General features: G+C 42.8%; 1 protein-coding gene across 1 annotated transcript in view; it reads left to right on the top strand.

Moving 5' to 3' along the window:
- LOC146437617 (transmembrane 9 superfamily member 2-like) overlaps window positions 1-5,762 on the top strand; it is a 28,006-nt gene extending 22,244 nt beyond the window's left edge. Inside the window, exon 17 of the mRNA XM_085060771.1 lies at window positions 5,125-5,762. Within this exon, the coding sequence (XP_084916897.1) occupies window positions 5,125-5,192 (68 nt within the window). The 3' untranslated portion in view covers window positions 5,193-5,762. The remainder of the gene's footprint in view (window positions 1-5,124) is intronic.
- Window positions 5,763-23,032: the final 17,270 nt, after the last annotated feature.

Here is a 23,032-nt window from a genome sequence, read left to right as displayed (position 1 = left end):
AAATAAGAGTTCAGTTCTTCACAGTTTCTGGAGGTGAGGGAGTTTGCTAATGTAATTTTACACACTGTTTGCATTAATAGTGTTCCCAAAATGGGACCTTGATCTGTTCCACTTAAGCTAGCACTAGGTATTTTGGTTTTCCTTATTCTTGCCTATTAGATCTCAGCAACTGTGACTGAAATATAAAGGGCAGTGTTAATACCTCCTCCATGGCAGCGCGCTGTGTTACCCTGGGCATTACAAAAGGGATCATAATGAATAAGTAAATAGGAACTGAGTGCTTGTATGGCAACACCGACAGTAATATAATCTGACCAGTGAAATCTAATAATTTGTGTTCACACCCAAACCAGACAATTTGATTTTAATGTACAAAGTGCAGCTAATCTTTCAAGAAATAACAAGTATGGTTGGATAGGGATAGCTACATGATTACATGCATTTTATTTGAGGAGACAAAAAAATGCTGAACATAGTCAAAGCATGTTTCTTTACAGTGACCTCTATTTTTGAACATCATTTTCACTTGTGAGTTAATGCCATTTTCAAAATTGAGTTTTGATCTTCTGGTAGATTGTGTTTAGAATCCGAGATTCTGAAGCACCCACCACTGTGCGGTGATTGAAACCAGTATGATACAAAGAGCCTTTAAGGTACATGAGAAGTATCAGCCAAGTGCAGGGTGCTTTCCTATTTGCTTTCTTACAATCTGCTCGTGCTTTGAATTTTTTTTTCTTCATTAAACAGTAAAGCTAGAAGAGATGAGTAGAGCAGAAGAGTCTGCTTAATGTGTTTTGACATTATTCTGTGCAATAGTCCTTGGTTTTAATTTTGCATTTAAACTGCTTTACTAATAACTTTCCCTTACTCAGCTAGATGCTGGCTTTGTGTTTAACATCTTGTTTCCATATATCAGAAAGTGGTAGTGTATATATATTGCAGACCAGAGTATTCAGCAGGATGTAAAGCTGATGACAAGATGATCAAAAAACAACTGAGGTATCAGTGTCTTCCCACTAAGTAGAAATGATTTTTGGACATATCTTGCTTCTTGGCTAATCAAATGTCTTTGTGTCATCCTCACACCTGGGTTCTTGAGTTTTAAAGGCTCCTGCAAAAGGTCATTTAACCGTACCTCCCTAGAATGATCAGTGATGTCCAGTAAGCTTCTGTGCACTGGGATAGCATCACATTCCTAGACTAGTGGGGATTATTTAAAAAGGCAGAATCTTAAAATATGCAGGTTACCCACTTAAGGGAAAAATTTAGATTTATACCACAACAGTGTGTTCTTCAGTGCAGACCATTTAGGTGCTTTTTCATTCAGTTTAAGCTGGTGAGTGGTGAAGATTGGTTAAAGCGAAGACTAGCTAAGAAACTAATTCATTATATTGGATTAAACCAAACAAACAGATTTTACAGGCTCATTGGAGGAATTGGTGTTAGACTTGGTTCTGGGTCATTTCATGGAGATGTGCATGTGAAAGCTGTAAAAACCTTAAAGCGTAAAGGAGTTTAGACCAATCAGAAAATAATTGTAATGGTCTCAATTCTTTCAACTAGTTGGGTATTTTATGTATTTGTTTGTGGGTTTAGTTTTTCCCATGGGTGTTTGTTTGTTGCTTTGTTGGAGTCTTTTTTGTTGTTGTGGGTTGTTTTATTTTTTAAGGTTTTAGTGTGAGAATGTTTTTAACACCTTCACCAAAACCACCATTGCCTGTCATGTTGTGTTCATTGATGTCTCTCAGAGAAGCCTGAGCTGCAGAGGTGGGCTTCTTGTTGATAGTGCTTCAAAACTTGGGTTTCAGTTTGAATGTGTTTTGAAAGAGACAAATAAAAGCAAGATCCTGGTGTGGTCTTACCTAAACCTTACCTAAATAGTCCTCCTGTTCTAATGAGAGGCTCATTTTAATGAGGGATGATTCTAATTTTGGTGCAAGATGAGCTTAAAAAAATGCTCTAGATTGAAGTGCTATGTATGCTCTTCAAGAAAATACATTTCAAGCCACGCAATGTGAGATGGCAAGGTTGGATTTTAACTAGTGCAACTAATAATAGCAATTTTACTGGGTAGAACTGCAGGTGTAGGAAACAGAATGTACAGTTATCCGTGTTTTAAGACTGGCTGTAGTCAAAATAGTTAAAAGGAGAATCTGAGAATCTGTTATACTTGCCAGCACCAGCCTAAAGATCCAGTATGAAGTGCTGTCCACTATAAAGTGCTAAAATCTGGAACAAGTGACAAATTGGTGAAATGGACTAAAACATGAAAAATGTAGAAAACATTCTGGTTAGAATTTTCAAACAAGCCACACTAGTTCAGCGCTATTTTTCTTCTCCAGTTGTTACTCATTTGCAGATCCCTTTGATTGGGGTATTTATTCCTATATAGGAAATCATAAGTTTTTTGACTGCTTTACCTTTTGTGGGCCTCGTAGTGTTCATGGAATCACAAGCACCCCTAGGGCTGAGGTGGAAAACACACTGAATTTCAGTCAAACCAGGAACTGTGCTGTGGTTCATGTTCTTAAAAATAAAGGCAAAAGTTAAGCTTTTTTTTTTTTTTTTCCCACTAATATAAGCAATCATGTAGGTAAAGCAACTGTTCAGGGAAACCTTATAAATAATGTTCTCTTACCTTACATGGATTTCTGTCCGATAATACTGATTTTGCCATGTCAACACAACTCTGTGCTTACCTGGGCCTTTGGAAGCTTCTGGTCTGTTTGGCTCATGTTATTAAAAAAAAAAAAAAAAAAGGCACTAAAACCACCTAGTTGACTTGCTGTGATTAATTTACACTCCTAAATCTGCAGCTGGATTTTCAACCTAGTTGAAAACCAGTTTTCACCCTAGTTTGTGCCAGCATCTTTAAACCAGTCTGATATTTGAGCATCGCATGGCTCTTTAGGAGAGGTAGATTTGACAGATGATGGGGTCCTTAGTTTAATGTTCTTTTTTTGAAGTTTCTGGTCCTTAGAACTATCCACATATGGAGTTTGTAGGATATATTTGTTCATGGAGGGAAAAAGAAACTGCAGTACTGGTAAGCCCCAATTATTGCTGTAGAGGTAACATCAGAAGGAATCTGTGCTCACTAGAGAAGGTTCTGACTACCTAAGGCTGTGTCTTGGTGATGAGTGTTGCCTTTTTCCCCATAATTCATGATTCAGATCTGGTGTCTGACAAACATTGCCACTTAAAACAGTGTCTTACTCTGCTTCCAATACATTGGCAAATTTTTTTATACAGTTTAAAAAATGAGCAGGGTGTACTTGATCTGAGATTTGCTAAAAACTTTTTTTTTAGGAGGGAGAGTTGAAAATCAACGTTACTGAAACCTGTGAAAATCTCTTCATACGTGAAATGCTTGTTCACAGTGTGAAGTCTTCGAGTTCTGTTGTGGCTGAGGCAATGTTTTATAAAAAACATATATTATAAAGATTCAGACTGACAAGGATTGGAGGACAATATGTTGATGCTCAGAAAACTATGGTACCTCTTATTCCTGTGATAGTTGTACATTTTTTTTAGTACAATTTTGTTCTAGAGAAGCAGATAATTTTTGAGGTATCTCATCTGTTAAACATTTGGAAGAAACTGCTTTCAAAGCTGTAAAAGGCTTGGAGTGGGCTATTTTATAAAAATAACCAGGAAGCGGAGGCTGAGAACCAGTATTAGGACAAAACCATGAGAGTAAGGCTTAGAGTAACAATGCTTGTGTTGGAGTATTTGACACAGTAGGAAGGAGTGAGAACTGACCATGAACTCCAAAGACTTAGTGATGTCAAGCCTACAAAGGAGTTGCATTCCTTGTGTAGTTGGTGTCTGATCTTCTATCAACAGCCATAAATCTGCTGTCTCCTACTGTTTCAGAGCATGATAACTGCAAACTTGGAGGGAAAGGGTTATCTGTGGCCTATAATAAGTCTGTCAAAAAGCCTTCAAGTGCAAATATGCATGGGAGCATGAGGAATGTAAGAATTGTCATAGAGATGATAAGCATCCCAAGATGGGTTTCTTCCTTGGGAAATGTGTATATGTGGTCTGAAATGTAACTCATGTAGAAAACCCAAATGCTTAATAAAGAATCTTCTAGTTATTACATCAGTCACAATAGTGAAAAAAGATTGGAGCTGATGTTAAACATGGGCTGTAGACAGAAAAGGATAATATAAAACAGGAGGAGCTGAGTACATGATCTTGTGAGTGCTTGCAGTGGAGCTGGGAAGGGCTGTCTCAGCAGTGGCATGTAGCTGTGTCTTTGAGAGGGAATTCAATGCAGTTGAGATATTCCCTTTTTTTTTTTTTTTTGCTGTTAAGGCTTAACATGTCTGTGGCAGTTTACAACTAGGTAAAAGTGTGAGGAGCAGTGCATTGCTTCTTTTAGAGGCTGAAGACTAAATTAATTCACTGGAACTCTGTCTCCTGGTGTATGAAGTTCTTAAAGTAATTTCAATGTAAATGTGATGGGCAGTGTCTTTGCAGTTTCCCCATAATAATGACTGTGGGTGAAAACCACAAATTTGTTCATCAGCTTAAAAGTAGAAAATTGGTATATACTAATCTCATTCAGTGTTTTGGTTTGTCACTGCTGCTTTCACATGCTGCTTGTTTCCAGCTGCTGTGGCACTTTGCCAAAAGGAAGTAACAGGATATACAGAAAAAGAAATTTCTGTTCTCAAGAGTAAATAGAGCATGATGAATATAAAACTGGGGCAGGTGAATTTTTCCAAGGCCTTGTTACGTATCATAATTCATAGGTGGCAGTGAAGTATTGTAGACCTAAAAAAAACCCGAAACAGGTAGGGGGTGATTTTGTGTGTGTATAAAACTCGGTTTCTGAACTGGTGTTTGTGTCCCTGCTTGTGGTGGTGGCAGCATGGTCATCAGTGACTTAAATGTATGTGAAGTAGCCTGGTACCTAAAAGTCATCTTTGATCTAAATCAATAACCTCGCCTGGGAATCAATGTGTGTTGTTAAATTTAAGAAGTGCTGTTTTTCTGGGTAGTTAGCTGGATTACAATGTTATATATATTCTGTCCTGCTGGGAAGTACTTGTTAGATTTTCCTCTCAGAGCAAACTGTAAGATAAACTAACCCTTTTCACTTTCTCCTTTCAGGGACTATTGGATTTTTTGCCTGCTTCTGGTTTGTAAGTAAGATTTACAGTGTTGTGAAGGTGGACTGAAAAGCTTCAAAGTGTCTTTTGAACATATCTCCCTTGCTGTTTGATAATTTTTACCATGTATTGAAAACCATCCTGTGTAATTATTCTAATTTGAAAAAGTGGAAGACCAGACCACAACATAAAATACTGATTTTTATGGAGGGAAATGGTACCATTGCCGTTTTGATATAAACAGAAATGTTTACGTCAGTATACTCACTGAATACGGTAATTATAGTAATTCAAAAATTATATCCAAAATTTGATTTAGGACAAATAAGAATTCTGTGAACTAGTTTATTTGAGAAATTGAGTGCATTATACAGTCCTTCAGCTGAATTTCCTATTGACTTGGGGTTGGTTTTTTGGTTACCTCTTTCAGTTACCATTTATATACCATGAAAACCTAGGACTGTCAAGTAAATCTATGTAAAATGTGAATTTTTTTAACTTAACTATGATTGTACATATTATCTTGCATCTTCTTTACAACTAGGTATCTTCTTACAAATGCACATGCATTTAGTGTAATCTAGACTTTATTAAAAATATCAACACTGGTTTTTGTTCAAATAAAACTGCACAACTCCAGCTAATGTGTTTCCTTTCTTGTTAATTAGGTCTTCACTACTTGGACAGAGATCATATTAGTTTGACCAGTTGATTGTTTTTTACTTTCATATTGTTTATAAACAGTTTGAGTGTGGCTTTGGCTGTGCAAGGACTGGTGGGTGACTTGAATCCATGGCTGTAGGATGGGCAGGGTCTCCTGAACCTGTGCATCAGCTCTGTGCTTTCTCCAGCTTACCCCAGATATTTTTTGTTGGGCAAACCATTGCTTCCTATCAAAGATTAGCCCTCTTTTTCTTTTTGTAGCCATCTGAAACATATGTCTCCTTGTTCTTCATTCTGTGAAGATTGATTGAGCTTCTTGGGAAGTTTATCTATGAATCTAGTGGGCTTGGGAATGGGTGTTTCATAAAGGTGAAGCCTTTTTCCTGCTCTCCAGAGCTTGTGCTTAAGTGCTGGATTACATGAGATGGAGTACTTAATAGCCTCTTCAGCTATAAGATTGCAGGGATTCTTCTCTCAGGAATGTCAAGATTTTAAAGAGGCTCCCTAAAATCTTGAATAGCCCTGGAAGCTGAGCAGCATCACTGCAGATGTAATTCCAATGGCTGTGTTACAGACGCTTTTGGAGACGAGTAGGGGGATGTTCACTCAGATTAATGGGTGAAATACTCAAAGCTTATTAAGTGGCATATGGAAACATTTATCATTGGAAGCTACTTTTCAGCACATAAACCCGCAATTTAACAAGACACAAAATTACTGTATCTTTTCATAGTCATATAAACACCATAGGTAACTGCAGTCAATGTTTATTATCCTTTCCAAAATGTAATCTTTGGTCTGAGGATTTCAAGTCTCACCTCTATATGGTGTTGTTCCTACAACTGTCCCAAGTGTTGGGATAGATCACCTGGCTAAGGTGGGATGACTGCCAGGCCACATCTCTTGAATAGTGCCTGTGGCAGAAAAATGAAGCTTTAGACAACTTAAAAAGCATCAAGCATTGGTGTACCAGGAGGAGTTGGCTACCGTAAAAACAGTTGCCAATGAGGTTCAGATATGTTCTCGGTGGCAACTCAGCCTCTCAAATATTTTCCCCTCCTACCAACAAAATCTCCATTTCCCATCTGTTCCCTCCCAGAGGTGGAAAATAACGGCATAACCATTAGAGAAATCAGGTTGTGGTTGGTTGTCAGCTTGTTCAAGAGCACCATTCACTCTATTAGAGATTTTATACTCTTGAAATTGGTGCTGCTCTGTTTATATAGGTCCTTCCTATTAATTCTTATATTTATAGTTTGGGGGAATTTTATTGGATACTTTAAAAAAAAAAGTTGCATGAAGCTGCTTTTAAATTTTGCATGTTCAAAGGGAAATTGATTCATGAGAGAATTTGGAGCTAAAGTTGCCATAAACTCCCAGCAGGAAATTTTGCCAGATTAATAAATATGCATTTCACGAGAGGCAAAGTAAAATGGGTTGTAAAATTGTATTTATGGTGCTTTTACTGTGACTACTACTGAGCTAAAACAGAGAAAGTGGGTTCAACAGGTTTCTGAAGCTCACCAGTGGTCCAGTGCCAAAGCTATGAAGTAAAATCGGTTGTTCTCAAGCTGTTATCAGAGAACTTTTGTGTGTGTGTGAAATCTGCTACTGCTGCTGCACTCCCCCTGCCAAAGAGACAAGCACCCCTTTTCCCTCCTGAGGTTATCTACATTGAAATAATTCTGCTGTCCCCAGATCTAAGATCTATGCTGTTTCCTAGAGAATCTGAATATATGTCCTCAGAATTTTCTGGAATCTTTTTTTGACCATGGAAATGATGCCAGCTGTCTTTTGGCTTTATGCTTATAGAGAAAGCCCCTTGGCTGCAAGTTAAATACAAATGGTTCTGAGCACATATCATTTAGAGGTGGTGTAAGCCCTACCCAGAAAATAATAGACAAACGTCTTAGTTTTAATTTTATTGAGCAGAAAATGGGCTGTAATAATGTGTTTTTTCTGGTGATTCTCAGCACTCTTGGAGTGGTTTTCTACCATGGCTAAAGATCTTGTCCACTCTACGTTGAGTCAGTGATGGGTTTTGAAGATGAAATGGTCATTAAGGGAACATGAATGTTTTGAGTACTTAGATACCAGCAACTGATACCTTGATACCTTATCTGTTTCATATTTATTTATGAATAATAGCTGTCACATGGAAATAACCATTCTTCATCTATTCTCATGAGAGCAGACTTAGTAAAGCATTCCCTACATTGTGTTTTTGTGATGCTCTTTGTAATAGATGAGGTAAAGCAGTTCCAGTGTGAGACTCTCCTGTTAATAACCACCCAAATCCAGCAGACTTTGTAGAAACGTCAAGTTTTACTTAAAATATGACAAACATGACAAGTTACAACAGAACCTCAAAGGAAGGGAATTTCAGTGCTGATGTTTTACATTTCATTCCACTTGCTTGAACAGTGGGGAACAGCTACACGCATCGTTCCTCAATGGATATACCAAGAAGATGCAAATGTGCAGTAAAGAGGGGAGTTGGGGATGGTATGTACATGGGATCCATGCCCACACCTGTATGAAGGTCCTCGAGGACTATGAATGGTGCTGCTCTGGCGGAGCTGGGAACATGTGGTGCATTCATGACAAGTTGTGATGGAAGATTGTTTAAGGAGCCAGCAGTAAGGTTGGCTTCAGTGGCTTGCTGATGTTCCTTGTACCAGCCATGCTTTTATTTGATTCCAAGTTCACGTTTAAAATTTGTCTCCTGTACAAATAGCTGGAATGCTTACAGAGATCTGTGTTGAAGGACTGGAAGAGAGGAAGTCTAAACCAAATTTGCTTGTAGTTAAATGCTGATGAAGACACGGGATCTCTTCTGAAACCCCAGGGTAAGATCTTTAACAACACTCACCATGTGAAGATCCAGCAGTGAAAATCACACATTAATAAAAAAAAAAAAATCAGGCATTTTTCATCATAAGAATTGGGTCCAAGGGACTGGAAATAGTTGGGTCATGTTGGTCACAAACTGTGAGAGAAGGGTGATTCTTGGAGGTGTGGTGTCCTCCATAGTCTTACACCAGATGTTCAGCTGTCCAGTCCTATTCCCATGAGCTGTATCACTAAATCTAATGGAAATAGAGCAATAAATTTCAGCATAGGTGTTGCTGTTTCTCTACCGAGTGTAATATCACTTTGCATTTTCACTTGCAAAGCAGGACTGAAATCACAGCATTTCTACAAGGGCAGCTTGCTCGTGCTTCTGGGCTTAAGAATGGAGAGATGAAGTGCTGTGCTCTTCACCTGCAACTATGACTTATCTAAGTCTTAAAATAGCATTAGCTAAACTTAGGTTGTGGAGATGAGTTATTTCAATATTTCTATTTTTTATTAAGTATGAACTGTGTGCACTACATTATTTTTAGAAAAGATGTTTAGGGCAGTGTGGGTGGATTTGGGTTCTGTGGCCTCCATTTTCTCTTTCCGTTTCATGCCCTGAGAAGAGCTCCTTTTGCCATAAAAATGTGAAAAAGAGGGTCTGACTTCATTTCCCAGAGCTTTCCAGTGTGCTGCTGCAGCAACCAAGCCCAGAACAGCTCATGGAAGGCACAGCCCCTGCAGATGTTGTTGGGCTTGTGTACATTAGAAGAGGTCAAGCTGTTTTGGATTCTTCATTAGGGCTAAATTCATTATTTGCCCACCGTGTCATTTTCTTCTAGAGAATGGACATTTTTATGGCAAAGATGGTGTGAAGGCTTAACAACAGTCTAGGCTTTCCCTGAGATAAAAACCAGCAATGCAGCTCTCCTGGAGACACAGTTCATTCGTCTTAGGATTGTTTCTTTGCATCCAGGTGGGATATCTTTGACTTTGCTGGGATAAAAGCAGGATGGATGTACTGTTGAGCCACTATAGCCCCCTACATAAAAACTTCAGATCTGGGTCACCATCTATTTTGGTATCCAAAGTAGTTACAGTTCAGTACTTCATCTTCCCTAATCTTCATGCCTCTGAGTTACAGGCTGCACACAGTAATTAGCTTTGTTCATTCAAACAGGGAGCCCTCAGACTTTCTGTGAAGTTATTAGTGCCAGGATTTTATAGATAACATTAGTGTCTGTGGAGTTTACCCAAGCTAATTTATGTCCTATTTGCAACTTGGGGAAAGCTCTTAGATGTTTGACATCATAAACCAGTAAAACTAGGAGATTTATTACAGGGACAGAGAGAACAGGGCCCTTGAGCTGCTTTGTTTATCATAAAAAGTTGGGTTAATGACATGCACATGTGTCTCCCATATTTTCTGGGTTTGTTTCCCTCCTGCTCCTTGTCAAGCTTAGCAGTACATGAAAAGTCCTGAGAGCCCTGGAAAAAGTCTTTTGGAGTCTATGGGAGAAGAATTACGTTTGTATGTCTGTCCAGAGGACATTTATCTGCCTCTCTTAAATAGGGAAAATATGTGACTGAGCTCTTTATGAGACTCCAACTTTTAGTGAAAGGCAATACAGGAAATCCCAGTGGGTAAATCCATAGTTCATGCTCCTGGGCTGCGCTGGAGCTCTCAGTGAGATGTCAGCACCTCAGAAACTCTCATCCCAAATGACAAAGAGTTAGGTAAAAAGAGATAAACTAAAGAAACTGTTTAGAAGGCAGCCAGGAATGGCTGTACAGGGAAAGCTGGAGTTGGGGGGCTCACATCAGAGCCCAGCAGGTGGGAGCAACAGGCCAGAGCTGGCCAGTGGAACAGATCTGGGGAGGGCAGCCCAGAGCTGGCTGTCTTGGTTGGCTCAGTAAGTGCTAAATAACTTTTGTTATTTACCTGAAGGTTGGTAGTTACTCTCTGCTTGTGGGACTGCAATTCTGGGGACATGGGAAGGCATGAGCCCCTGTCTATATCACACTTTTTTTTTTTCATTTGGCTGGGGTTTCTTTTGCAAAGTCTTGGGGTTTCTTGTTCATCCTCAATGTTTTTCGTTGGTTTTAAATGGTTGGTGTCTCCCTTACCAGTGAAACCTTGCTCTCTAGGATACCTCAGAGAGCTAATTAACTTGCCAGACTGCTCAACAATATTGCAAAAAGATTTCTTCTAACTAAATACAGGGCATATCTTCTGCCTAGTTTGCTCATTTTTAATTTAGAAAAGGTAGAAAACTAGTGGGTAGAAGAGAAATCTGTGCATCCAGCTGGAGGACTGATGGTTGATAACCGAGCAGTGGTGATTTATGGGTGGGTAATTTTCCAGCTGCCATGGTTTGTGTTAGCTCAAATGAGAATTGATGGCAGTTTGAGTTAATAGTAGATGCACTGAGGACCTGGCACATGGTGGCTTTGATCTCCTCAGCTACGGGAGCAGGCGGTTCTCAAACCACCCAGGCTTGGCTGCCAAAACCCAGGAGAGTGGGAGGGCTTCAGCTGCATGGAGGGATGGGTGCCTGGGAGAGAAGAGGGGAAATGTGAATGGATCCAGGCAAGACCCAAGCTCATGTGTGTGGCCCTCAAACTGGGTGTTACACTCTCTATAAGGCGCTATTTTTTCACTGAATTATTTTCTCAGTTTTAACACTGATAAAAAGAGATTTTTATTCTGATGTTTGTTTTCAATAATTAAGAGGGATAATAAGACAATTGCTGGCAAAGTGCATTGCTCATAGCAGAAGTAGTCTTTGTTTTGAGGTTTTCCTGTGTCAAGCTTCTTCAGAGGCTCTCACTGGGAAAAGCAGCACAAGCCAGCCTTTGACAAGAGGTAGTGGGAGGAGTGTAGCCTAGCAAGAAGAGTCTAAAATATTTAAATATAAATAATTTACCTCAAAAGTTTACCCTCTGAATGTTTCTTGCCTCAGTACCTGACTAACTACCATGTTATCAAAGGAGTGTGCAAACCTATATGCCATGGGTTTGGAGTGGCTTGACAGGTAAGCCTTCCTGATGGGAATAGCTGTAACTTCACTATTATCTGTCAGGTTCACTTTTGAATTTTAAATTACTTTCTTTTTTAACTAATAGTCCATTTTATGTAAACTGCTCAGAGATTAGGAGTTGATTTAAAAGATCATCCTCCATAAAGTCTCCTGATCATATTTTATGGTTCCTCTGACTCATGGGTGTAATCTTGTATCCCTGGGATATTCATGGCATGCTTGTCTAATTCCCCATGGTAGCTAATCTCACTTCTCTGCTTTAAAAATATTAAAATATCTTTAAAGCAGGACTGGTAAAAAGGCAACTTTTACAGCCAATCTTCAGCTCCAATTGCTTCTGCTGGGGAAGTCATAATGATGAATTTGTGACAATTTCTGCAGCAGCATGCTGGGATTTCATAAATGGGGATAGCGATTATAGAGCAGGATCAGGTGAAGCTGGACTGTGATGGAAAAAGCCCCAATTCAAATGCAAATTGTTCAATAATGGCATAGGGGATACCAGAAATTACTGGGAATTTATTTTATTTGGGTTAAGCTTCTCATTCAGTCTTCTTCAGTTGGAAAGTCACTCTTCTAAGGATGTGAGCAAAAGAAATGGCTGGAAAACATATTTTTCTCCTCTCAAGAGAAAAAGATTGTCCTAATTTAATAATAATTAATCAGTGTAATTAATAAGGATGTTCTCTATTTCTATGGTTTCTTCCATTCAGGACTCTCCAAGTGCTTCACAAACCCTAATTGATTCCACCTTACTACTCCCTGTAGCAGGACCACATAATTTACCTCATTTTCTGGAGACAGGGAGGTGTGTGAGCCAGGCAAATTGATTTAACCAGGTTAAATGATTTGCCCAAGGCCAGACAAGGAGCTGAAGTCGGGAAAGATCTGTGTTTCAGAGATCAGCCTCTACACAGTTGGATTTTGGCTGTGGGAGAGCGGGCGCAGCTATTGCACAGCCATGGGAGTGGGGGCCATGCAGTTGCAGCCTCCAAATAAATCTGGTGGATTTGTGTTGACCAGCACGTGGAGGGGGGAGTAGGAACAAGCCCTATGGGTACACATTAGTGGTGAAACCAGCTGAATTGGCTTTTCATTAGTTATTCTTACTGAAACTGGAAACAACTTGATTTGTTTTTTAGATTTTCTTTTCCCTTCTTTTTTCTTTTCCTCCAAATTGCTTGGAATTTAAACTGTTTAGCTGAGGATTAAACTAATTGCTTCTGCAAAATGCCTTTCCCACACCGTCTAGTGTACATCTGTTTACTGGGGAGGGATAACTGAACCAGTTGCCAGATGGTCTCTTGGATTTGGGTGGCGAGGAGCCAAGGAGCTGCCAGTTGGCGGTTTGTGGGGTTCTAGCAAAGAAGTCACGCTACGTGCACATTCCCCTCGGTTACTCTTCTCTGCCTTAATGAAGATACTGCCTAATGCACTAAAGCATCCATTAGCCCCCTCCCTGCACTCCCTCCTCCCCAAAAGGGGTGAATTTGTAAGCCTGATTTGTCTGACTGAAGCAGGCTTTTCCAGGAGCTCGGGTTCTCTCACGCTATGTGTGCAAAGACACTTTCTCAAGTATTCAATCCCATACCTGCCAGCTGCCTCTTTCCATGCCATAGTGGAAAGATGCCATTGTAACAACGCTGCTCTTTGAAAGGAGTTTTTATAGCTAGAAACTCAACAAATCATTGCTTAGTCTTGATTATCAAATTAACACATGTATATACATTACATCTACATGTAATACACATTGGCTCACATCACACTGACTGTTTTAAAAGCTTCAACCTCAGGTCTGGATGCTGTGCTTTGTATTCAAAAAGTATGCAATGTTTACCAGTGCTTGGAGTAAGACTCAGCCCTTCTAGTCTAGAAAGAAGTGTTACATTAGAGTCTGAAGAGACTGTTTGTGGTAGGGTAATGCAAGTGTCCTTGACCAACACTCAGAACATCTTTCCCAGGACTGGGCCAGAGCTTGGAATCCTCAGGGGTGACAACTAGGTGGTGTATTTTGCATGGGACTGCTGCATGGGGGATAGCTATGGCATCCAGAACCCAGCCTAGGAATGGACCTGGCTCTGTTCCTGACCATGCCCTTGGCATGGGCTGTGATGCCCATTAGCTGTCACAATCCGTTGTGGCGTGGAAAACACCCATCTTGAAATGAGTTAGTGGCAAAGAGGCTTTCTTCTAATTGAGGAGGTCTGGGGTGGTGCAAGGTGGAACTTTTATTTACCCCTTCTTACACCAGCAAACTCCTTCCTGCCCTAAGAAACTCTCAGGAAGGAGGAATTTATGGCTTCAGCATTAAAAAAACAGTTTGGCAGCTGAAAACTTGTTTTACTGTCAGAAAGATGGTGGACATGAACAAGATTCAACCAAAAACATTTGTTTGAGGGAAGTCAAGTAAATGGTTTCTTCTCTATTCTGTGAGGTGCAGTGATGGCATCTCCAAACTCACCAGTGTTAGGACCAGACTGTGGGGCTGCACTCCCATATCCACCCCATTTGTCTCCATTAATGATGCACTGCTAAGCAATTCCTGGTGATTTGAGAGGTGAATTTTTTTCTTAAAAGAAGGAGTTTGGCAAGGGGCAGAAGTGGTGTGTGCTCCCAGGGCTGGTCTTAGACAGCTTGCAAAGCTCCCCACAGTGGGTTCTACTGGTGAACAAATCTCCTGGCATTGCAAAACAGTGACGGTTTCCAGATATGGCCTGTGCTGTAGAGCAGAGCTGAGACCCCATCTGTGGGGAGCTGGGAGCTGCCCTGGGCATATGCAGGTTGAAAAGCCCTTTGTTTTGTGTTGGAAAGATGCTTGGCCAAGTTGTGCACGATCTTTGTTGGGGCAATGTCCGTGTGGTGTCACCTAGTGAATGTTGGCATGGCTCCTGGTAGGAGCAGGGCTGGGATGTGTGAAGCACCTTGCATGAGCATGGGAAACAGCCCTGGCCCTTCGGAGCCTTCTGCCAGTTTACTGTGGTGCCCTGGGCATGCTCCTGGTGATTCCCTGGCCGTGCCTCTCGTGTAGCACATGAGCCCAGAGCAGGCAGGGGCTGTGTGTGATGAGAACAGCACCCGGCTGTATAGGGAGATACCTGTGCTGCTCTTCAAACCCACATCCCTCTGTTCTTCCTCTGGAGGAACAGGATGTTCCCTGCCAAACACTATTCTCTGGGGAAATGACACCCTGTCCTGAGGCTGCCGGGCGCAAGCAGTTGTCTGAACCAGAGACTCAGGAGATGTGGGGCACCTATGCCTTTTCCTTTCGCTCCAGCTTTAGTGTGAAAATTCCTCTAGAAAAATATACCTGAACATTCGGGGCTTCGGCAGGGACCTGGGCAGGAGCAGCGGAGGGAAGGAAAAGGTTTCTGAGTTCCAGTTTAAGTTTTGTCTGCCCTAGCCCTGGGAGTGTCACAAAACTGGCTTGTGGATGCAACTACCACTGCTGTCTGTATGTCACCATTGTCCCTTAAATGCTGCAGCTCTCCTGGAACCATGTCAGACCTGCTCCCAGTCCTCCTGCTGAGCCCTGTGTTACCCATTTAGCTTTGTGCTTGCTTGGCTTCTCATGTACATGCAACACCAAGGGAGGACAATATGTGCATGTGGCACTAGAGGAAGCAGGTGAATGAAGATTTGGGCTCAGAAGGGAGTTTTGTCTACTGTCTAGACGTGAGGGTCCAGTTAAGACCTTGTCATGAATTCCCAAGGAATATAAAGTAGAAAATAGCATGCTTTCTTGGGAGTGGAGAAAGCAAAACAAAACATCCTGAAAAGGATCCAACAGGAGCACAGTGCTGCTGCTTGGATGCTCAAAGAGAAGGGCCCAGGGGCTGCCCTTGGAGCAATATTAGATATATCACCAAATGTAGATACAGGGATGTACAAACTCCATCAGAGCAGTCACACATTTCCCATCTGAGAGAAGGGAGCTGGTGCTTCCTCAGCCACTTCTGAGAAATAGAAGATGAAATATGGCACAAGACTATGGCTGATTTGAAGGATGAATCTAAGAGATAAAGGCAAACTGAGAGACTGAGAAGGTGCACATATGGAAGAAGCTCCTTTATTGAAATTACAGGCACACAAATCCAGAAAAGCTTCATGGGTTAGGTCTAGGTGCTGATTTTGGTAAGCTTCTTAATTGGCATGATCCCTCCTTGCCCGGGTTATGGGGAAACTGACCTTCAGAAACCTGGTTCAGGGATGAGCATTGGCAATCCCTGAGGCTGTGTGGTGGCATGTGAGGGGGCCTGCTCCAAAGGGCTGTGACATAGGGCAGAAGAGTGAAGGAAATGGTCAAGGGAACAGGACAAACCTCTACTCTGAGTCCCAATTCCCCAAGACAACACTGAGCTGGAATGCTTAAAGAGGATCCTTTGAAACTGACTGATGGTGAAACATTACCTTTGGTTTCTGTACCCATCCATTGCACTTTTAGGAGGGGAGATGTTTAACCTGGTCCAGAAGTTCACGTTTATTACAGCCCGTGTGCAGAGAGGATCCTTGGAGGCCATAAAAGCCATGGGCAGCTTGGAAATGCCAGGCTGGCTTTAGGATGGCATGTGGCTGTGCAGGGAGCCATCCTGCTGGGCAAGGCTGCATCACTTCTTTGCACATCCCAGTTGCTAATGTGCAAGGAAATTCAGGGGATCATAATTCAAAACTCTGTGTGTCTCACACAACAGGACTGATTTCTCTGAGCTAATTTGGGACATGTTGGAGGTTGGATGAGAAATGAAGTGGGATCAGAGTCAGCCTCAGGGAAGCTCCCATTTACGTGCATTTCTCTCTTTTCCATAAGAGGTCTCCAGCATATGCATGTGCAGCAGAGAGAGGTCTGGGCAAGGAACACACCCTCAAAGCAATTCCAGTTCTGCCTTTGGGACGTGGCTTGCATTTCACACAAGCTGAACTGGGTCCAATATGCTTTGCGTGATAGAATATGGCTTTGTGAGCACGTTCATATGTGAGACTACCATTAGTAGGCACTTGAGCTTCAATATATGCTAAAAGCCAACAGATGGGGGAAGTACATGCCAGGAAACCAGGCCCCGATCAGGTGGCTTGAGCTGTGCTCATAATGTATTTAGACAATAGGCTGTATTGCATATTTGGAGTCTGATCTTGTGAAAATGAAACCCTGCTGGTGCTAACCCACAGAGGCTTTACACACTGGGAAAATGGCCAAATTCCTCTGGAAAATGGTGAACCTCCTGCTGGGAGAATTAATGAAAATTCACTTTTGCCAAAAAGCCAGAATTTCATCTTTTTGCATGAAAAAGATTGGCTCTCATTGATGGAGATATCCCTCTCCTGCCACCCCTCCTCGCATACATGCAAGAGGAAACATGGCAGCCAAATACCCCAATACCCAAATACTCTCTGCTGCAGAGATCACAAATAATTTGTTCCCTGTATCTGAAAGGGGTAAGGTGAGAAGCTGGGGTTTGGGCTGCAGCAGGAATGAGTAGGCTTCATGCTGAGAAACCGTTCCTAAATGTAAGGGATGGGATTGTCCAGGGCATCTGTGGCACTGTGGGGTGAGAGCAGCATGGTATGTTTGCAGCCATGCAGGTTTATAGAGTCTGTGTTGAAGTGTGGGAACAGACTAAGGCATCTCTTCTAGCTACATTTCCTATGATCTCTGGCACCTTCCAAGCTGGCTAATGGGCAACTTGGGCCCACCTGCTGGAGGAAGGTGCACAGCTCACCTGCTCCCAGCACTGGCCATGTCTTGGAGTTTCATTGCTTTTTGGAAAGCTTCATAATGATTTGGCTGTTCACCAGTTGAGTCTGGCTTTGTTTGGATGCTTCCTTAAGTGTCTCCATCCAAAGTGAGACCAAGCTTTTTCTCTTTGTACCAGTTGTGTGAGTGAGCTCCCATAAAAGCTCTGCCCTATCCCACTGCCCAGGCTGGCTTCAAGGAGATCAAATTAACAAGGGTCGTGTGCATGAGGCAAGGTGTCTAGAGGGCAACAGCTCCTCAGGCCTCTGTGGTTCAAGACTTTCAGAGAATTTTGATCTAAATAACTTTGCCAGGCCTGTTTTTTCAAGTTTTCTTCCCTAGCTTTCAACACCCAGCTTCTGAGGTGGGCAGGCAGTTCCCCTCCACAAGCCCAGATCCTCCCCGGTACAGACTGCAGGATCTCTGCTGGTAGCACAGGCGAGGTAACAAACACCTCAGATGGGCACCAATCCAGGCACTACTTTAGCTTTTAAAGCGCAGTAAAGAGCATTTCAAGGATTTTGCTCTTCTAGCAGAGCTGTGTGCCTGTTTCTGAGCAGAAACCAGATCCAAGTGCTCTTGTAAATCTTCTGTCTTCTTCAATAGCTTCAAGGAACAGTATCTCTTAGCCAAACTGCGTGATGATTACATCTCGACAAAGCAAGGACAGTGTATCTTCAAATACAATAATTATATGTAGAAGAAAAATAACTCAGCATGTTGCTCTGCTGTATCTTGCTGCCCTGCTTAAGGAGGACAGGCAGCAGGATGACCTGAAGGATGGGGTGTTGCTGTACTGGGGGTGAGGGCTGGTCTGAAATCTAGCCTTTGACTTTGCCCCACTGGATTTTACCTCATCATGGAGTAAAGGGGACAATCCAGGATATTTACAAATTTCTAATGTGAAAAGGAACAAAATTATCTGGGATCACTGATCACATATTATTTGAATGATCTTCAATCTTAGGGAAATTTGACAAAGTTTAAAATACTGTATTTGGGCCTTAACTTTTGGCCTCCTTGAACAACATTGCTGCAGTCCCTGAAAAATAATCTGCAGAAGGCCTTCTTTCCTTTGGTGAAAGGCAGGTCACAGTGCGGTTGGAGCTGGGGGTAAATGAATTCACTGCTTCTAGTGTAGGTGTGGAGCCATCACCCACTCCTTGCTTGGCTCCAGCAGGTTGAGTTTGCCCAGCTACATGTTTTTTGCTCCCTGTAATGTAAATTTGTCTGCTCATCTTAAAAGCTAAACGCTGGTGACTTCTGGCAATTGACTAAAAGAATTTTTGGAGCCCGGTGCTGTTGGCATGCAAAGAAATGGAGGGTGCGTGCAACACTCTAAGAGGGTCAGGGTGGCCAGGTAGGAACTCCCCATATTGTCTTCCTTCACATGCAAGAACTTTCCTGTTGCTGGATGGTGGCCTGAGCAGAGGTGCAGCACCTTGTCCTGGGGCTCCATTGCAGGTCCTTGGCCACTGAGGGCTTTGGGGTCACAGAGTGAGTCTAGCTGCAGCCCTGGCTCTGGCTGCCTGCTCTCCTGGGCCTGGCATCCCACTTTCAGCTGAAGCACTGGCCTTGGGAACTGCCTTGCTGCATTTAACAAATATGGGCTGTAGGGAAAAATGAGAATATCTTTAACCACCCCGGAGAGATGGAGAGATTTGGGTCATGCTTATGACTTGAATTTTTACTTGATGAAGAGTGAATTGCTGCAGTCCCCTTGCAGCCCTTGGGAGCCACTTGTGAAAGGAACAGCAATTGTTCTCTGCTTCATTAGTCATATATAAGTGAATGTCTTGTGGTGGCTGTCCCCAGAATGGTGCATAATTGATGCATTTAACCTGTGGTTACACCAGAAGGATCTCACTTTCTTTGCGTGGCAAAGGATGGAGAAAACATACAATGCCAGTGGAGTTGTCCTGGGCCTCTGGAGAGGAGGTTTGCAGTGGCTATATGGGATGCTATTGTGCCCAGCTCGGTGACCTTGAAACTTATTGAGCTTATTAGAAGTACATGTTGACTCTGGGACTTCAATCTGACTGCATGGCAAAGCAGCTAGGCCAGAGAATATGTGATAATGTTTTTTATAAATGTGATAATTAGACAAAAGAAGAGGGAGTTGGAGTTTAGACTCGAAGACACTAATTAAATTCACATTGACAAATCAACATATTGGTCTCATATGGATTAAAGCAGCTCTGAAATGCTTCTTTTGTTTAGATTACACTAATTAAATTCACACATTTTGCCAATCCATAACAGTTACCTCGAAACACAGAAGGCCGAAGCTAAAGCTTCAAAACTCACGTCGATGAACGTGCCGAAGTCAGAGCATTTTTGCAGAGCAAATAGCTGAAAATTTTAAGAAATTTTGGGACTAATGTTTGTGAAATTTTTATACCCTCGCAACTGAACACTGTCAAAATGATGCATACTCTTACTTAAATGCTGAGTGCTTGACTGCAGTTTTAAATTGTGCTCAGTGATGAGGTAATAAAGTATTTCAGTAAATATGTCTCAGAGGAGAACTTGAGAAGGAAAAAACACATCTATTCCCAGTAGCCAGTGTGTTCAGGTCAGTATTTAAAAACCATAGGTCACGTGTCAGAGACTTACGAGCTGCTGCTGGCAATATTTTTGGAAGTTAGGACTTCATAAATACATCAACTACTCAACAGAGGGCTGCCCCACAGCAGCCACCACTGAGCCAAAGCCAGGGGATGGGAGTTTTGAAATTTAAATTAATATTTGTGTTTAGCAGTGACTTTCTGCTGAGTTAAATCTTAAAAAACTGAGCTCCTTGATGTGATGTGCACATTGGCCAGAAATGGGAGAGGTGTTGTCAGACTGGAGCACCCTGTGCTGGGCTAGTGGAGGCTCTATCCCTGCAGGGCAGGGAGGTGCCTTGGGAAGGTGGTTTTTAGGGTTGCAGGGTGCTGTTCCAGGCTCCCCTGGCTGGAGGAGACCCCAACGGCATCACAGGGTTTTGTTTTGTGCTGTACAGTCCAGTCAAAGCCTCTCTGTCATCTTTAAGAATAAAAATCTCAGAGTAAGCATTACTGCCTCATCTCCAAAGCCTTAGGTGTGAGTGCCCTGCAATAATCCTGAGTCATCACCACCTCATCATTAGTGAATATTCTATTTTCTGTCAGTAAACACAATTTAACTACTTTTCAGTTAAGCAGCTTAAGATTCATAGCTGATGAGGGAGCAATTAGGACAAGATTTTAATGAATACACACAAACTGGGGTGTTCCCGCTGGGGGAGAGGAGAAGTTCAAGTTCTGTCTAGAAAAGTGTTCAAGGCACATGGCAATAAAATGCACTTAACAAGGAGCTCTTTACTTTTGGGCTAATTATGCTAATCTTTGCCATGTTATCTGCTTAAAATCTGGCTATGGAATTGGCAGCTGGACCTGAAACTCTGAACTGGGGAGGTTTCTACTAAAACTCGTTATTACTGGTTATTACCGAAGCTGTGGTATTGCAATAATTTGCTCTATTTCCTTGATTAGAAGAAACTCAATGTGTTCCTCCCAAAAAAATTCAATACTTACAGGATTTGATCCAAGTGCAGGGAGAGTTCTGGGACTTTAATTTAAAGGCTGCACTTTAAATGTGTCTCCAGCTGCAGGTGGAAGGTGAGCCTGTGTGGGGCAGTGGGAAAGCCAAAGGGAAGGGCTCTGTAAGGAACTGGGAACTGTGAGGGGTGACAGCACTTCTCATCTGTGGTTTTTCATCTCCACTGTGGTCGTTTTTATTTATTTATTTTTAATCTGAAATACTGGAGGATGAAGAGTGCTATATAAATGCAAATTTCATTCACCTCTGTCTGCCATCAGCTGGGGGGAGGGGGCAGGTAAATCACAGTTTCCAAGCACGGGAACAATGTAGGAACGCAGGGATGAATGAACATCAAGGAGATAAAATCAGCCCCTCTGGGGCTCTGGTCTCCTTGCTCTGGTTTAACAGCCGTGGGAACAGCTGGGCACAAGGGCACGTCCTGGGGGTGGCCCTGTGCCCCTGGAACCCTCCCAGCCCTGGTGTGGGTCATTTCCGCGGGACTGCCTATGGGAGGGAAGTGGGGTGGCAGGGCGGTTTTACCTCGAGGAGGGTCCACTGGAGTCCAACACAGAGCATCTACAAGTCCTTGTCACCTTCAAACTTCTTTACAGGTGTTGATTAATTAATTGTACCTAATTTGATCTGTTTGCCAGTGATTTGCCCTCCATTATCGCCAGCCAGGTTGAGGGATGGCGGGCTGCTGCTACATGATTAAAGTGAGAGCTGATTGCTGAGAATCGTCTGATAGCTGTCCTCATTTTGGGGAAAAATATCGGTCAGTTGCAATATGTGTTTTCTGTCACCGGTCTTTGCCCAAGGCGGGCATTCTGCGCTGCCCCTGCCCTGCACTGTGATGGCTGAGTTGGCACTGCTGTAGAGGCTCACGGCGTGCCCGGCGAGGGGTGGCACTGCGTCCTTGATCAAGTCCCTGCGCACAGCTGTCGCTTCTCTAGGGTGGGTGAAGGTTTCCGTTTGAGCGCTGAAAGCTCCTTAAAGCCTCCGGCTTTATCTCCGCACACCGCGGGAGATGCTGCGGCAGCTGCGCTTGCAGTTCTTGCGTAGCTCTGCTGGTGACAGTGTCGACTGAGCTAAAACCCACCGCGGCTCTCGAGGGTGGCGAAATGCCGATTGCCCCTGTCCCGGCCCTGCTGGGGGGTGGATCCAGCTGCGTCCCCAGGGCGTGGCTGCAGACAGAAGGATGGCAACGAGAGTGCCCGGGCTGTGAGGATTGGAGAACAGGTGGAGTTTGGGACGGAAGGAAGTAGGTGAAGAGGAGCGACAAAATGTAGGAGGTTCAGCTAAGTTTTAGCTAACTATCCAGCTGTGACATCTGCGCCAGCTAGCCAAAACTCAAGACTGATGCCACTGTGACTAGTTTAAAAATGCCCATTGTCCTGGAGGATGCTCAGGTCCTTAGTCCTTTTCCAAACAGGTCCCTTGGGAAGTGGGCTGTTTCAGACCTCTGAGTGCAGTCTTTGTGACTCTTTGTGAGTCACCAAAACAACCACCCTGAGATGGTCATATGAAAATTGGAAGTGGCAACTGGCCAAGGCAGCTGCAGATCCGGAGCCGTCCAGACTCCAGATGGCAGGAATGCATTTTTGGTTTTTGTGTTGGATCACAGTGGATACTAACCCTTGTACAGAACAAGGTGCTCGGATGAGTCTGCACCTTCCCCAGGACTTTACGTGCCCATGTACCTCGGCTGTGTCATTACACCTTGCAGAGGATCTGTCAGTGCCACATCCCCGGCCTGTAGCCATTTTGTGGGACACAGCCTGCCACTGGAGAGAGAAGCTGGGCTCTCTGGTGGTGACCAGTGTTCCTGGAAGGAGAAATGCTCAGCTGTGTATAAGATGCATTGGAAAATTGCACAATAAGTGAAGTCAAGCAAAAACTTGGATGGGAAGGGATTAGTTGATGAAATAAACAATTGCACACTGCCAGTCTTCCTTCATGTGAGGGCAATGAGTGCATAATTTAGGTAATGAGCAGAAGCCAAGAGCCCACCCTGCCCAGGGACAGTCAGCAAGAGCAGAGAACTCTTTGGGAATTGGTCTGACCCTGGTGTAATT

This window comes from Lichenostomus cassidix, chromosome 4A (genome assembly GCF_008360975.1).
Source record: "Lichenostomus cassidix isolate B80296 chromosome 4A, HeHo_3.0, whole genome shotgun sequence".
Classification (NCBI taxonomy): domain Eukaryota; kingdom Metazoa; phylum Chordata; class Aves; order Passeriformes; family Meliphagidae; genus Lichenostomus; species Lichenostomus cassidix.
Note: the sequence above shows the minus strand (reverse complement) of the source record. Positions and strands in the feature narration are given on the sequence as shown.